The 15844-nt window shown below is 45.4% G+C and overlaps 1 protein-coding gene across 1 annotated transcript in view; it reads left to right on the top strand.

Moving 5' to 3' along the window:
* The first annotated feature begins 5754 nt into the window (after positions 1–5754).
* Positions 5755–15844, top strand: part of LOC135054975 (E3 ubiquitin-protein ligase DTX1-like) — a 42460-nt gene continuing 32370 nt past the window's right edge. The window contains exon 1 of the mRNA XM_063958492.1: positions 5755–6850. Within this exon, the coding sequence (XP_063814562.1) occupies positions 6640–6850 (211 nt within the window). The 5' untranslated portion in view covers positions 5755–6639. The remainder of the gene's footprint in view (positions 6851–15844) is intronic.

Raw genomic sequence — 15844 nt, 5'->3', positions numbered from 1 at the left:
ACCGTTTCCGGAAAAAACGCAGGAGTGGCCGGGGAAACGGGGGAGTGTCTGGGCGAACGCTGGGTGTGTTTGTGACGTCAAACCAGGAACGACAAGCACTGAACTGATCGCAGATGCCGAGTAAGTGTGGAGCTACTCTGAAACTGCTAAGTAGTTTGTAATCGCAATATTGCGAATACATCGTTCGCAATTTTAAGATGCTAAGATACACTCCCAGCGGCTTAGCGTGAGCAACTCTGCTAAAATCGCCTTGCGAGCGATCAACTCGGAATGAGGGCCAACATACACTGCAAGGCAAGACAAAAGCAAGAATACATACAAAATAATAAAGAGATGAGTGAATTGTAGTAAAGAAACGGGAGGCATTTGATATGCCGGTTGTCGGGATCCCGGCGCTCAGTATACCGATGTCGGAATCCTGACAGCCGGCATTTTGACAACTATTCTCCCTCTTGGGGGGGTCCACGACCCCCCTGGAGGGAGAATAAATAGCGTAGCGTGCCACTGTGCACGCAGCATAGCAAGCGCAGCCAGCCCGCAAGGGGCTTTTTTGCGCTGGCCTCGCTGCCGGCATGCCAGTGTTCGGGATCCCAACCCCGGTATGCTGGGTGCCGGTATCCCAACAGCTGTCATAACATACTACACACAAAGCAACAAACTATACTGTAAAGGTGCATACACATTATGCGAATAACACACAATATCGCTCATTTTCCCCCTTCTCAGTGATATGTGTAATATCGCTCAGTGTGTACAGTACAAAACGATGGCCTATATGCGGTCCCGGGGGTCGTTAATGACCCCCTACTTTGGCCATACATGCAGCTCAATTCTTATTATTATCCTTCATATGGCGCCACATGGAATCTGCAGCGCCCAATTACAGAGTAAACAAATAAGCAAAACATGAAGACAGTGACTTAGAATTCAATACAATATAGGACAAATACAGGGTATATAAACATAGCTGTGTTAGTAAACAGCACTGACATAAGTAAGTATCAGGGGTGGCAGAAAATCGAGGGATTTGGTGCCATCAAAGGGAGTATTGAAAAGAAGATAGGTTAAGTAAGAGACGTAAAAGCGCATGAGGGAAGAGGGCCCTGCTCGTGAAAGCTTACATTCTAAAGGGGAGGGGCACACAGACCAGGGTGATCTGACTATGGGCCTAATTCAGTAAGGATAGCAAATTCTGCTAATCAGCACGAATGCTGGTAGTCACCCAGCATGCTGACCGGCGCCTCCCCTCCTGCTACAAGCAGAAATTGCGATCGCCTCGCAATTTCTGTTTGTCGGCAGAAACTAAGGTTGACTCCTGCCGGCGCAGCTTAACTGCAACCGCAGGAGTGCCAGCGCCATCTTACCTGTCACGGTGGCTGCGTGTAATTGACAGGCAGAGGCGGACACATGTGCAGTAGGGCCTGCTGCGCATGCGCCCGCAGCACCCCCGCAAAAATTCTGGGCGGATCGCGATTTGCGATCCAACCTGAATTAGCCCCTATATCATCAGAAGCTGCATGTTCGGGCTGGCTGCAGCATGACGTCACTGTACGATATCGTACAGCATCTATGCACTAGGTCGGCGGGCCGGGAGGGTAGGGGAAACACTATGTAATATCACTCATGGGGGGTAATTCAGACCTGATCGTTAGGGTGCGTTTTTTTGCATCATGCGATCAGGTAGTCACTGCCTACAGGGGGAGGGGGAATTCGCTGTGCAGGTGCGCGATCACATGTGCAGGAGAGCTGCACAAACAGCAGTTTGTGCAGTCTGTGCACAGCCCAGGACTTACTCAGTAGCTGCGATGATCGAGACCGGAGCTGACGTCACCTCCCTCAAAACGCCAGTTTCCTCCTGCATTTTTCAGAACACCTCCTAGAAATGGTCAGTTACCACCCACAAACGGCCTCTTCCTGTCAATCTTCTTGCGTTCGCCGGTGCGCTCGCATTTTTTGCACAATCCCGTTGCTGCCCGGTGCTCTCTGTCACTGCGGATCGTCCGTGCACATGCATGCGCAGTTCAGACCTGATCGCCCACTGTGCGAAAACGCACCGCAACGATCAGGTCTGAATTAGCCCTATGGAGCGTATTGCAGTGTGTATGCACCTTAAGGCAAAACAGTAGCAAGAATACATAAAAAATACTAAATAAACAGATGATGAATGGAATGTAGTAAAGGAACAATAGCCCTCATTCCGAGTTGTTCGCTCGCAAGGCGATTTTAGCAGAGTTACACACGCTAAGCCGCCGCCTACTGGGAGTGAATCTTAGCTTCTTAAAATTGCGAACGATGTATTCGCAATATTGCGATTACAAACTACTTAGCAGTTTCAGAGTAGCTTCAGACTTACTCGGCATCTGCAATCAGTTCAGTGCTTGTCGTTCCTGCTTTGACGTCACAAACACACCCAGCGTTCGCCCAGACACTCCTCCGTTCCTCCAGCCACTCCCGCGTTCTTTCCGGAAACGGTAGCGTTTTTATCCACACGCCCATAAAACGCCGTGTTTCCGCACAGTAACACCCATTTCCTGTCAATCACACTACGATCGCCGAAGCGAAGAAAAAGCCGTGAGTAAAAATACTATCTTCATAGCAAAATTACTTGGCGCAGTCGCAGTGCGAACATTGCGCATGCGTACTAAGCAGAAAAACGCTGCGATGCGAAGAAAATTACCGAGCGAACGACTCGGAATGAGGGCCAGTATACATTGTTAGGCAAAACAAAAGCAAGAATACATAAAAATAATAATTAATAAATAAATAAATAAATAAATGATGAGTGGAATGTAATAAAGAAAGGTTGAGGGGTAAAAAATGTTTTATTGAAAGTAAAAATACAAAGATGAGCAGATAGACGAGCAATAACATACTATAGAATATGATGGTGCAATATAAGGAATTGCTAATAAATAAATAAAATAGCAGTAGGACAAAGCGGTATCCTATTAGCGGTCTCAAGTTATCGGCGATAAGACTCTAATGGGTCCTACACATTGGCCAATCCGCCGCCGAGCTGCCCGACGGCGGATACGGGGGGGCAGTGACGGGGGGAGTGAAGCTTCTTCACTCCCCCCGTCACACGGCACCATAGCAGTGCAGGCAAATATGGATGAGATCGTCCATATTGGCCTGCATGCACAGCCGACGGGGCACCAGCGATGAACGAGCGCGGGGCCGCGCATCGTTCATCGCTGGTGACTCCACACTCAAAGATATGAACGGTATCTCGTTCATTAATGAATTAGATCGTTTATATCTTTGAGTGATGTCGGCCAGTGTGTAGGGCCTATAACATTTATCGTGGATTTCTCTTCATCACAGAGCTTGTGCTAAGTAGTACAAAATCCCTATTTTAAGGTACAAATGTCGGGATTTGGTTCAGAACCCCTAAATGACTAATTAGGCACTCAGAAGTTTTTTATTATTTTTAATTAGCCAATAATGACATGTCATTTTTGAGGTAAAAAAAATGCAAAGTAATGGAGATTGGGGTCCAAGGTATGGGACAGGTATATTGGGGAGCTTTGTGAGTGGGACAAGTGTTTTTAGGCTTGCAGGTGGGAGTAATCAGTCTGTTTCCACTATTTTTTAATAGTCCCCTACAATGACCAAAATACATACTTATACCTATTTTTATGTTTCCCACATTTAATGAGAGCACTTATCTTGCAGAAAAAAGCTTTCCATAATAAAAAAATATATGCATATAACAGCTATTTGACCGGATTTAATGACACTAATTAGTTATATTATGGCCACTAATAGACTTCTATAATGTTTTCCGATATTAGCTTTGCATTTTTGGGGGTACAGGCCCTCATTCCGAGTTGTTTGCTCGCTAGCTGCTTTTAGTAGCATTGCACACGCTAGGCCGCCGTCCTCTGGGAGTGTATCTTAGTTTAGCAGAATTGCGAACAAAAGATTTGCAGAATTGCGAATTGAAATTTCTTAGCAGTTTCTGAGTAGCTCCAGACTTACTCCTACATTGCGATCAGTTCAGTCAGTTTTGTTCCTGGTTTGACGTCACAAACACACCCAGCGTTCGCCCAGACACTCCCCCGTTTCTTCAGACACTCCCGCGTTTTTCCCAGAAAAGCCAGCGTATTTTCGCACACTCCCAGAAAACTGCCAGTTTCCGCCCAGAAACACCCACTTCCTGTCAATCACACTACGATCACCAGAACGATGAAAAATCCTCGTTAGGCCGTGAGTAAAATACCTAACTTTTGTGTAAAATAACTAAGCGCATGCGCTCTGCTAACCTTGCGCATACGCAGTAAGCGACTAATCGCAGTATAGCGAAAGTCGGCAACTAGCGAACAACTCGGAATGACCGCCACAGTTAGATTTTCCCACTTTTTCCTATGCTTTTGCCGGCTAGAATTATTGCGCGATTGCTGTTATCGTTGATTTGGAATAGGATAGGTGCGATAAATGGGAGTGCACAAGCTCTGATAACCTGATAGGTATAGTAGTCGCGAACATGGATCACGTAATCGTGGCTATACCCCTTTCAGACTGCCTAAGGTGGGTCGCACACGGGATCCTGACACGGGAGTTCCCAGGGTGCGAACCGCCTCAGACGCCCCGCCGCCACTGTCTGCAACCTGGCATATTGCCGGGTTAGTGACGTCAGTGGTGACGCAGTGGGGGCGGCGCTTAGAGATCACATGATCTCTAAGCGCAGCCCATCCTCACAGTGTGAATGGAAAATGGCTCCCATCAACCCGGATCCCATTCACACCGCACAGCGAGCCGGGTTGAACACAAGTTCAACCCTGCTCGCTACTAGGCTCAGGAACGCGGTTATGCACGCTCATGTGCCAATAACCTGTGTTCAAATCTGGCGGTCTGAAAGGGGAATTATTGGATACCCCTCAAAGTTATAAGACAAGACAACGTAAAATATTCATATTATGCAAGTTTCAAAATAAAACAATGCAATTTGCCTGCATAAGGGGATGGTGTGTGTTTACCTTCAGACAGTTATACATTTCATTGTGGAACGATAACAACAATAGTCCATACTTTCCTACCTGACCCTCTCCATGAGGGAGAAAATGCTCTGTTCCTGGACTTTCCTGGTAATGTATGATTGCCATCACCTGTGGTGAAACACCTTTCTTATCAATTAACTAACTCACCACAGGTGATGGCAATCATACATTACCAGGAAAGTCCAGGAACAGAGCATTTTCTCACTCATGGAGTGGGTCAGGTAGGGAAGTATGCAATAGTCTTGAAATAAAAGTTATCATTTATATGAGATACATCACACTATTCAATTGAAAAGACATCACTACTAACCATTTAATACAATGATACCATTCATATTGTGTGTTTGTCTGTTTATGTGTGATTGTACAGCATACCCCTACTCCGTTTTGGTCTGATACCTACAGACACTATGATATGTGTCCCTTCAGCAATGAAAGCATTTCTCCATTAAATGAAACTTCCATCCAGATCATTGTTGTTCCACAAGAAAGACACCCTACTTGATCTGTGCTTTTTTCCCAAGGTTTCTGTACTGAGGAATGGATTTGTCGATGCAGACTCTGAATAATCACAATAACCGAAATGAGGCAAGAGACGTGAGGGGGGCTACAGGCCATTGTAGTGCTGGCCTGGGATCTCTGCTGAGAATAGGTCAGACAACCCACTAGCTCATTAAGGATTTGCAGCTCTCTCTTGAATGCTTCTAAAAATTGAATGGAGAGGGGGAAGGGTGAGTAAAGAAAGGAGAGTGCATGGGGACAGGAGGCAAAGTACAAGGGAGGCAAACAGAGGAGCTGGGAGTGTGTGTGCGTGTGTATACAGTATGTGTGTGTGTGTATACATGTGATTGTGTGTGTACAGTGTAAATGTAGCAAACTGAGAGCAGGACTTTGTGACTGCTAGACAGCAGAAGAGCCTTAAGGGAAACTGGAGTCAGACTTGGCAGGCATAAAGAAGACTTGCTTCTAGATACAGATAAGAGTAAGGTGAAAGGGGCAGGATTTGGGAGGGGTGATTGATCATTAATAGTATACAAAGGGACCCATAGGTTTGAGAGATTTGTCCCTGGGGAGGAGGAGGAGCACTTAGGGAAGTAGTTGCCAGAAGAAACAGGGAACCCCCACCTCCTTCTCTCTCCCACTCCTCCTCCCCCCTTCCTTGGAGAGGCCTCCCAGTCCCAACACAACACCCAGCTGCAAGGGACACAGAAGGCAAGGGAGTGGGACTGTTACTACTATTACTACCACTAGGAACTGAGGCAGAAGGAGGACGAGGAGGGTGTGACTAGAAAGGGAGGGTGAGTTGAAGGTGAGAGAACGTCTTGCAGAAAGAGAAAGAAATTGGTGAGAGAGAGAGAGCGAGAAAAGTAAGTGATATTAGAGAGTAACACATAGGGCACACAGGAGGCTGACACAGGGCTGATAATAAGAAGCAGGCTACAGAGACATCTGGAGGTCTGAAGATCACCCATCACTGGACTGGCAGCAATGTGCCCCTCGCCTGGGCAGTCATCTGGAAAGAGACCCTGGAGGTGCTGTTAGTGAGAACCTCAGCTGAGACTTTCAAGCCATTGTGGAATTCCCCCCTCACCCTACCACCCAGCAGCACCCCCAAGCTCCGCTGAGGGGCTCCTCGCAGATGATGCTGGACAGGGGCAAGGTGCTGGTTTGGGAGTGGCAGGATGAGGGCTCCCTCTGGAAGCCGTACAGCCCGCAGCTGGCTCATTACATCGAGCAGGTGCTCCGGGAGAACCCCCGTGCCAGCTCCGTCAGCCTGGGTGAGGCAGATACCAGCCTGACCCCGTATATCTTGGACCTGATCTCCATGAACCAGTTCCGGCTGGACACAGGTGAGTGATGGTAAATGCCCCGGCGGCCGCATGTATGCAGCGGATCGGCAGGTGCAGGTGGCGCTGCGGCGGCAGCTGTGCCGTGTGTCCGGCAGGTGCGATTGTACTAGCGACATTCTACTTATGTACATTGGTATAAGCGATCAGGATGCTGTTCCGAGGACTCTGGTTTATTAGTGGGATATAGGAGGATAAGTGGAAAGGCTAAAGGCAGCTAAAAGGTAATTGCTTAATAAAGTTATTAAATCATGGGCAGCTGTACATTAAAGAAGTAGTGATGCAAGAGAAAAAATATCTATATATAACTATCTATCTATCTATCTATCTATCTATCTATCTCAAATGGTGCATTTTTTTGAAATGTTGCTGTCCACATATTTTGGCAGAAGCTTTGCAGGCAATGCGATATAATTGTACACTATACAAGTCAGCCTAGTAGAAATATCTGATGTGACTGAGAAATTGTGTCTTTTGTTTGAGGAAACGCTGTGGGGTGATTGCTAAATGTCCGGTGAGTAGATTTTGGTAATAATAAGTTAATGCACCGAAATCACATGTGCAATATATTATAGAACAGTATCTAGTGAACACATCATGTGTTGGATGTTTTACTGGACACCCATAGCATGAAATCCCTTTCGTGATCATTTTTCAGATATTGATTGGTCTCTATAGCAATAGAATTGTGCAATGCATGGACCGTGATTTAAACTACTGTAGGACAGTGATGTGCTGGGTTTCCAATCTGCATTTTCAATGTGGCATCATTGTCTCTCACTCCTCAAATTGTACCACATGTAAATCAAAAAAGTGTGATGAAGCTCTAAATGAAGACATGAGATTAGGAACTGCTTCAGGCATCCTGAACACAAAGACCTAATTTGTTTATGTGATTGAGACTATTTCTGCAAGTAGAAGAGAGATGATGACATTAGAGCTGGTTAGCCTGTAAATCACTAACATTGCTTCAGTAAACAAAGATCTACTCTGAAAAGCTGGATATTTCACAGCTGTGTGTTAGTAGATTTGTTCTGTACCTCCCCCAATAATAAACTGCAGCAGCAGCAGATGGACAAACGTGAGAAAAAAAAGGAAAGTTCAGAAATTTCTGTACTTCCCGTTATTCAGGATCTGGCCTGTCAGATGAATTTTGCACTGTTCCCAATTAGACACGCAGACATGAATCGGAAGCAGTGATAATGGTGAAATTGTTCAGTCTAACTTATTTTTGGAGGGGTGGAAAATCTTCTCATCATGATAGAAACAATGTGACAGTGTGTACTGCTGGTTACTGGAGAAAGATTTATGCAGCCATGGGAAAAAAAAGCCGCCCTTTAAAAATACTTTTTTTGTTTTTCTGTGATTACCATAAAGTTAGCATTAGAGGTATACTACAACAACAACAACACCCTTCAGACGGGACAATAACACTAATTCATTAAGCAGACAATGGTCTTCTTTGTTTCTCATTATCTGTTGCTGTAACCTCAACTAGAGCTTAGTATTGCGCTTTCTGTGAAATGGGCCTTTTCCGTCACTAAGTGAATGTACTGTACATATGTTGCAGAAAGGGACCTCATTCTATGCTCTAGGCATGGGTCTTCAACCTGCGGCCCCCCAGCTGCTGTGGAAATATACATCCCAGCATGTCCTGCCACAGTATTGCTATTAAGGCATGCTAACACTGAGCAGAGCATGATGGGATGCAGGGCCGGTGCTAGAGTGTTTGGCGCCCCCCTGCAAATAATACATTTGCGCCCTCCCATCCGTAAAAAAAAGGGATAGTGCGCACTGCAAAAAGGGGTGTGGTCACAAAAGGAAGGAGCGTGACCACAATGATACTCACAATTCAAATTACGCAACACAGTATTACAATCTTATGCACATTAACCCAAACAAAGTGTCCCTGATTCATATTATGCCACATAATAGTGCCCCTTATTCACATTTAAAATCGATGACAGGGCCAGTTCTAGATCTTGAAGAGCTCAGGGCAACAGTTTCCTCTGGCCATGCTCAGAATACGGACAGTGTGCGCCAAAAATATAGGGCCACAGAATAGTACCAGTTCACATAACACCACATAGTAGTGTCCGTTAGTCACATTACACCACACAGTAGTGTCCGTTAGTCACATTACACTGTGTACAGTAGTACCCTTATACACCTTATGCCATACAGGAGAGCCGCTGTTACATGTTACGCCAGAGTAAAGCCCATTATACACATTATGCCAGATACAGCCCATTATACACATTATGAAGGTCATTGAGACCCCGTTGTAATAGCGGACCTCAGCGCAGTTTGCTAGTGGCAACAAACTGTGCATGCACAGTGGGCATGAGGCCACACACATTGCGGTCGCTTCCCCAATGGATGCGACCACAATATGATTCATAGACAACTGCGTAGCGGAGTTAAGGTGTTGCGGGGGTGACGCCGGTAAAAAAGGGGGCAGGCCGGGACGTCACACACAGCCGCTCCCATAAAAAATGGCTGCTGTCCAGGCTGCACTGCCAGGGCTCAACCTTAGATCAGATGCGTCCTCAATCAAATTGCGGATGCATCGAAAGGCTGCGCCACACATGCTGGGCGGCCTTGCCTTGTGCTGGGCAGCCCCCAGCATGTCCAGAGATGAACGCAGATCTAGCTGCATATGCAGCCATCTGCGTTCATCTTTGAATAACCCCTTATGCCAGATACAGCCCTCATTCCCTCCACAGTGCGGCCCAAGTACCTGCAGGAGGTCCTGGGACTGGCGCTGCTCCTCCCCTCTGCGGCACATCGCTGGGTGTGTAGGGCCCTTTAGAAACCCGGGTCCAAACAGGAAGTAAAGTGTAAGCTATTGCTTTATTGTTTTGCCTTTATGAGAACAAGTTCCACTTAATACATTCCCTCAAATCATTTCTTATTTAAAATATAGGGGCTCATTATCAATGAGTGATCAAACTCGTTGTGAAAGATAAAACTCGTTGCATATGATAAATGGTGCCTCAGCCAATCGACTCCTGTCATGTGTTCAGCTCCTGTCATGTGTTTGAAAAATGACAGTTGGGAGCTAATTGGCTGGAGCAGTGGTTCCCAAACTTTTTTTAATCACGGCACGGTATCAGAATTTTTTAAGTTAATAATTAATGCCCTCATTTATCAAGCAGTTTTTGCTCTTACATTTAGTTTATAGTGATATTTAGGAGTTTTCTTTCTTTATTATTAACCCCGTGCGCTGTTTTTCGTTGTTGTTTTTTTTTCACCCTCTGACAGAGGGTGCATGCAATCACCATTTATCATTTACTGCACGGCTTGTTTTAGCGCTCACAACGCTATTTGTACTTCACCTTCTGATGTCTTCTGTTAATTGCGCTGGCCAGCGCTATGCCCTGGGTTGCGGTCCTGAAGATTACAGCTATGCTCCCAGATTGCCCCGCGGCTGCTGGGTCTCCATAGCAACATCCTAGGAGGGGGTCAGTGAAGGGTGGAGAAAAGGTAGCGCAGCGTCCGTAAGGCAGTACTGCGCATGCGCCGGCAAAGACGCCGTGGCAAATCTTCATTCGTCAGTGCTTAAGGAGTATAAACTGCAGCACTGACAGGACATTTACCGTTAACACTTGTTGTGGAAATAGTTCATCTTAAATAGATGAGCATAAAACCATTATACCACGGCGAGTGAAAATGGTAATTAACACTACACTGCAAGACTTTTGATAAATGAGGGCAGTAGTTTCTTAATGAGGGATTTAGAAAAAATATTAAATTAAGTAATTTGTGTTTTATAGGTCATCCTTAGGTTCAGTTATGTGGTAAGGGACAGATCATTCCTGTCTATCCACATATTTCATGTTTGACAGCCACCATCAGTGGTTTTACCCATTACATTGACCATAAATAATTTGAATTGGTCCTGGATCACTAACCCGTGCCACCTCTGTAGGTGTCCTGAGGCACCTCAGGGTGCCATGGCACACAGTGAGAAACACTGCCTTACAGTATCGTACTACTGCCATGCCCAGAGGGACACTTGTATCCTGTCCCAAGACTGTAAGGGCTGTAACACACACTCCGGTTTTTCCCGGATGGCAAAAAGCCGGACAAAGTTTGTCCGGCTTTTTGCCATCCGGGAGAAACCGGCAGTGTCTGTCACACAGGACGGCTTTGAGCCGTGTGTGATGCTGTGCGCATGCGCAGCATCAGACACGGCTTCAGAAAAAACCGTTGTGTGTGAAAGCTCCCCTTCACACACATGGTTTACTTGCTCCAAAGACGGCCCGGCGGCCGCCCGGCCGCCGGGCCGGGGCCGTGCAGTGTGAAGGGACCCTAGCCCTCACACTGTTAACTACAATGCCGGCACGGGAAAAAGCCGTCCGGCTTTTTCCCGGCCGGCAAAAGCCGGGTAGTGTGTTTCAGCCCTAACATTTCATCTTATAACCTGTAAATGTCGCACTTTGGTCTTGCAGGCCCTTACTGTTGGAATCTAAACTTGTTCTATCTAGCGGATGGGTCGGGGATAGATTGTACTGTTTGGTTGTTGGTAAGTATTGGGAAAAGGCAAAAGAAAACAAAATTGCGCGAAAAAGGCTAAAAGTGCAAACACTTAAAAATGTACTGTACAGCAGAACTATGTGGATGGGTGGTATCAAATAAATATAATAAAATGTATATAGGCATTCGTCTGAGCTCAGTGCTATAAAAAGTCTGCAAAGCTGCCTTCTGTATTTTCTGCACTGGTTACAATGTAAAGGACAAATGCCTATGGCCCATTGGTAAGAATACTGTCTGTATATATTGAAATAATATCACCGACTGCCTTATTAGTAACTGTGCTCTCTCCTAGATTAACCTAACTAGCAAACCCCCCACGCCCATTAAAAATCATCTGTTTAAAGCATTAGAGAGGTTAATCTTCATCCCCATGGAGGATCTCTGATTTCACCCAAGTTGCAGATACTTTCACACACCAGGACCCCCAGTCTGGTGTTAGAACACAAACCACTCAGAGTCACTGGTGTGGAAAAATGTCCTGCAGGAGTTCTTATCTGTTGGGTGTAATATCGTATTATCCAGACTTTCTGCTGGGATTTTATATTCAGGCTCAGAGAGGATGTGTGTGTACTATGCTGCTCATTGTTACTGGAGTAAGGCTGGTGGGAGAGTGGGAGTGAGTTGCAAGATGCGCTGCCAGAGACCCCAGCAGGAAGTCCTTGTCTCTGAAGTTATCTGTCTCTCTATGTCTGGGGTCAGGTTAGGGGTCTCAGACAGAACAGCTGTGTCTTTGTTATTCACTATCCCTCATGTTCTAAGCTCCCACAGCTAAGAGCCAGCTGTGTATCGAATATATAGACCATGCTACACTACTCTACACAGGAACCTCTATTTTATACTCCGCTGCAGACCATCTATGTCACACAGGAACTCCTCTATATACATCGGACACTGGGTATGTATAACATGGCATTTGCCCTGTCCTTATTAACACCCTTTTTAAGTAGCATCATACCACACAAATCACCCTTCAGTTTAAGCCGTGGAGAGAGAGAAAGTACCTACCAACCAGCTCTTAGTTTTCATTTCTCAAACCCTCCCTTTAACTTTGCAGTTATGCTGATTGGCTCTCACATGCAAAGGCTTAATACATCTCCCCTTTAAGGGTCTGTTCATGAAGTAGTGGAAAACAGTGGAGAAGTGAGCCACTGGAGAAGTTGCCCATGGCAACCAATCAGTGTTGAGGTAACATCTATAAAATTATACGTAGCAGCTGATTGGTTGCCATGGGCAACTTCTACACTGTCTCCCTTCTCTACATTTTTCACTGCTTCATAAATAGACCCTTTAGTGAGAAATAAACCCGAGGACTTGGTGCTGCGAGGCACTAGCCACGGTACTAACTGTGATGTTGACTGTCACTGTTACCTATATTTATAGGAGGTTCTCACTTATGTAATACTGAAGAGAGTGGAAGTCTGAGAAGGTTCCATATGAAAGACAGTGTGGGTTACTCCACAAGGCCCTATTGGGGTTATGAATTTTCCATGACCTTTTGCATATTGGGTGACCGTGTCTGCATCATTGGTACAGAGGGATTCTGTGTATGGAGTCTTGACATGGGCATTGGGATACACTCAAAATAGGCATTTGTCCCACTGTAAGGATGTCCAGTGATAAGACCTGTATTTAAATAGGTAAGCAAGGACACAATGGGAACAGAGATTAAATATACCTACGTTCTTCACTTGATTTCTTTGACAATACATCACTTTCATCGTTAATTTGCTATATATATATATATATATATATATGTATATATATATATGTGTATATATATATATATATATATATATATATATATATATATATATATATATATATATATATATATATATATATGTGTGTGTATAACCATATATCAACATGGGTAGCGGTCGATTTACAGACGAACACAATACCGGAGGTCAAAATGCCGACATTCATTATGCCATGTTCAAAATGCCGACATGGTCAGAATACTGTCCTTTTAAATGTCGTCATGTCAAAATGCCGACATGCGTTTTTTTAAGGAATATTTGCCCCAAAACAGACTTGTTCATACTTTACCATCCCAGTGGACCTGGAGGGGCAATACAATAGTGTGTGGAGCGCAGCGAGGCACCGTGCCCAAAGCATGGCGAGGGGATGCAGTACACTTAGATGGTGTCCATGTCGACCTATGTTGGCATTGACACACAAAAACCACCAGAAAAACTCATGTCAGTATTTTGACATGTCGACATTTGAAATGTCGGTATTCTGACTATGTCAGCATTTTGAACAAGTCGACATAATGCATGTCAGTATTTTGACATGTCAGCATTTTGACTGTCGGTCAATGACTGTCGGTAAATCATACTGATCCCAACAACACTAGTGTGGGCTGCCGTAGTGCTTAATGCAATGCCTGTGTACACTCAAATGACACAATGTGCAGAGTGACCAAACTGAACTGGATACCTGCAGAACGCAGCTGCCCTATCAGTTAACGATTTAAGACTAGAACATTTCTCAGACATAGGCTTACATCACATTTACAAGCACACAAGAACTGTATGCAACCTACCACAGTACTTCTTTACTCTTTTGCATAATCCCAGTGAATATAATCTCCCCCCCGTGCGACAATTGGTTTTTCTCTACACATCCCCTACTCTTGGGTTCTACCGGTCACGCTGTGATTTGCACATTGTTACAGCAACGACTCTGCAGCTCAGTGATTAGAGTTAGGAATGTATGGACCCATGTTCAAGTTTTTTGCTACTTTTGTCCTCCCTGAAGTATATATCACATAGCAAAGACACTGGCATATATTTCAAGTGCAGTATGTGGTTCAAGAAGTGGCACAGCGTAATCTGCCTTGAAGTTTTTAGAGGCTCTCGGTGGTCAGTTATTGTACTGGGATGCCACACTGTTAACTGTGCGCTTCTTAGATACATGTTCTGTTTCTATAAATTATTGTTTTGCATTGCACCTGCCCCATGGGTTTTTTGGTCCCTTACAAATAAATGATGGTGATGGGGCACAGTGCCATAACTAAACATTTTGGTGCCCTGTGCCAGAAAGAGAATTGGTGCCCCCCATATTCGAAACCGGGATAATGCACACCTGCCAAAAATAAAGGGCCATGATTTAATAGGGAGATGTACTAAGCAGTGAAAAGAGTGGAGAAGTTGCCCATGGCAACCAATCAACATTGAAGTAACAATTATAATTTGCATACTATAAAATTACACAGAGCAGCTGATTGGTTGCCATGGGCAACTTCTCTACTGGCTCACTTCTACATTCTTTTCACTGCTTAATACATCTCCCCCTTAGTTGGGAAGGGGTGGGGCCACAGATTAGTACCAATTCACATTACACTGCACATTAGTGTCCGTTATTCACATTATGGGCAGGATGTACTAAAGGAAAAATGCGGTAAAACCCCCGTTTTAGGGTTTTACCGCATTTTCATGTGTACTAAGACTCGCCCACCAGGTTTTCGACGCTGAGGGTATCGCAATCTTTTTATGACAATACCCTATCTTATGGGCTTTTTTTCACACCCGCCGACCAGTGCCGCACCATACAACCCACCTCCCCCTCTCCTGTGTCCAGGCAGCCACCGATGCCGCTCCACGATTCCCCCAGCTCCTTCTCCCCTGCAGCACAGCCATTTCTGCTTCCGGCTGCAGGGGGGAGGAGGAGGAGCCCAGGGACTCCCAGCACATGTCACCTCCCAGAGCTGGGAGGTGACAGACCCCACAGAGACCCCCCCGCACATCTTCTGACAGGTATCGCGGGAGGGCCTCTGTCACCGCATTGCAATGTTTATTGCATATATTAGTATAAATGCGATTAGCATCGCTGCGGTGGGCGGTTATGTATTTTAATACATCCCGCCCTATAGCACACACCAGACAGCAGAGCCCCTTACACACATTGTGCAACAGTAGAGCCCCTTATAACAAACATTACGCCACAGTAATGCCCCTCCTCCTCAACATCTTTCCTCTGTTAATACTGTTTCTTCAAACTTTTTGTAAATTCACACTGGCGCAGTGAGTTAGTATTGGCACTTTAAAGACTGTCAATATTTGATGAGTAATGGTGCATAGTGTCTATTAAGCCAATTTGTTTCAGCATGCACGTGTTCTCTGCATAGCCAACCAGGCTTGTTCCAGCTGTTAGCAGAAGCAGGGTTGTACGCTTTAGGCTGTGGAGAAAAATGGTGTTGCGTCACATGACTTCCTGGTCTATTCATGAAGCAGTGAAAAAAGTGGAGAAGTGAGACCATGGACAAGTTGCCCATGGCAACCAATCAGCTGCTCCGTACAATTGTGTAGTGTGCAAATTATAAATGTTACTTCAATACTGATTGGTTGCCATGGACAACTTCTCCACTGGCTCACTTCTCCACACTTTTCACTGATTCATGAATAGACCCCTCGTCACTTGTACAACGCAAAGGTGTCGCATTTAGTTTGCTCC

The sequence above is a fragment of the Pseudophryne corroboree genome, chromosome 3, assembly GCF_028390025.1.
Source record: "Pseudophryne corroboree isolate aPseCor3 chromosome 3, aPseCor3.hap2, whole genome shotgun sequence".
Lineage (NCBI taxonomy): Eukaryota > Metazoa > Chordata > Amphibia > Anura > Myobatrachidae > Pseudophryne > Pseudophryne corroboree.
The sequence above is the reverse complement of the archived record's forward strand: the minus strand, read 5'-3'. Positions and strand labels throughout refer to the sequence as shown.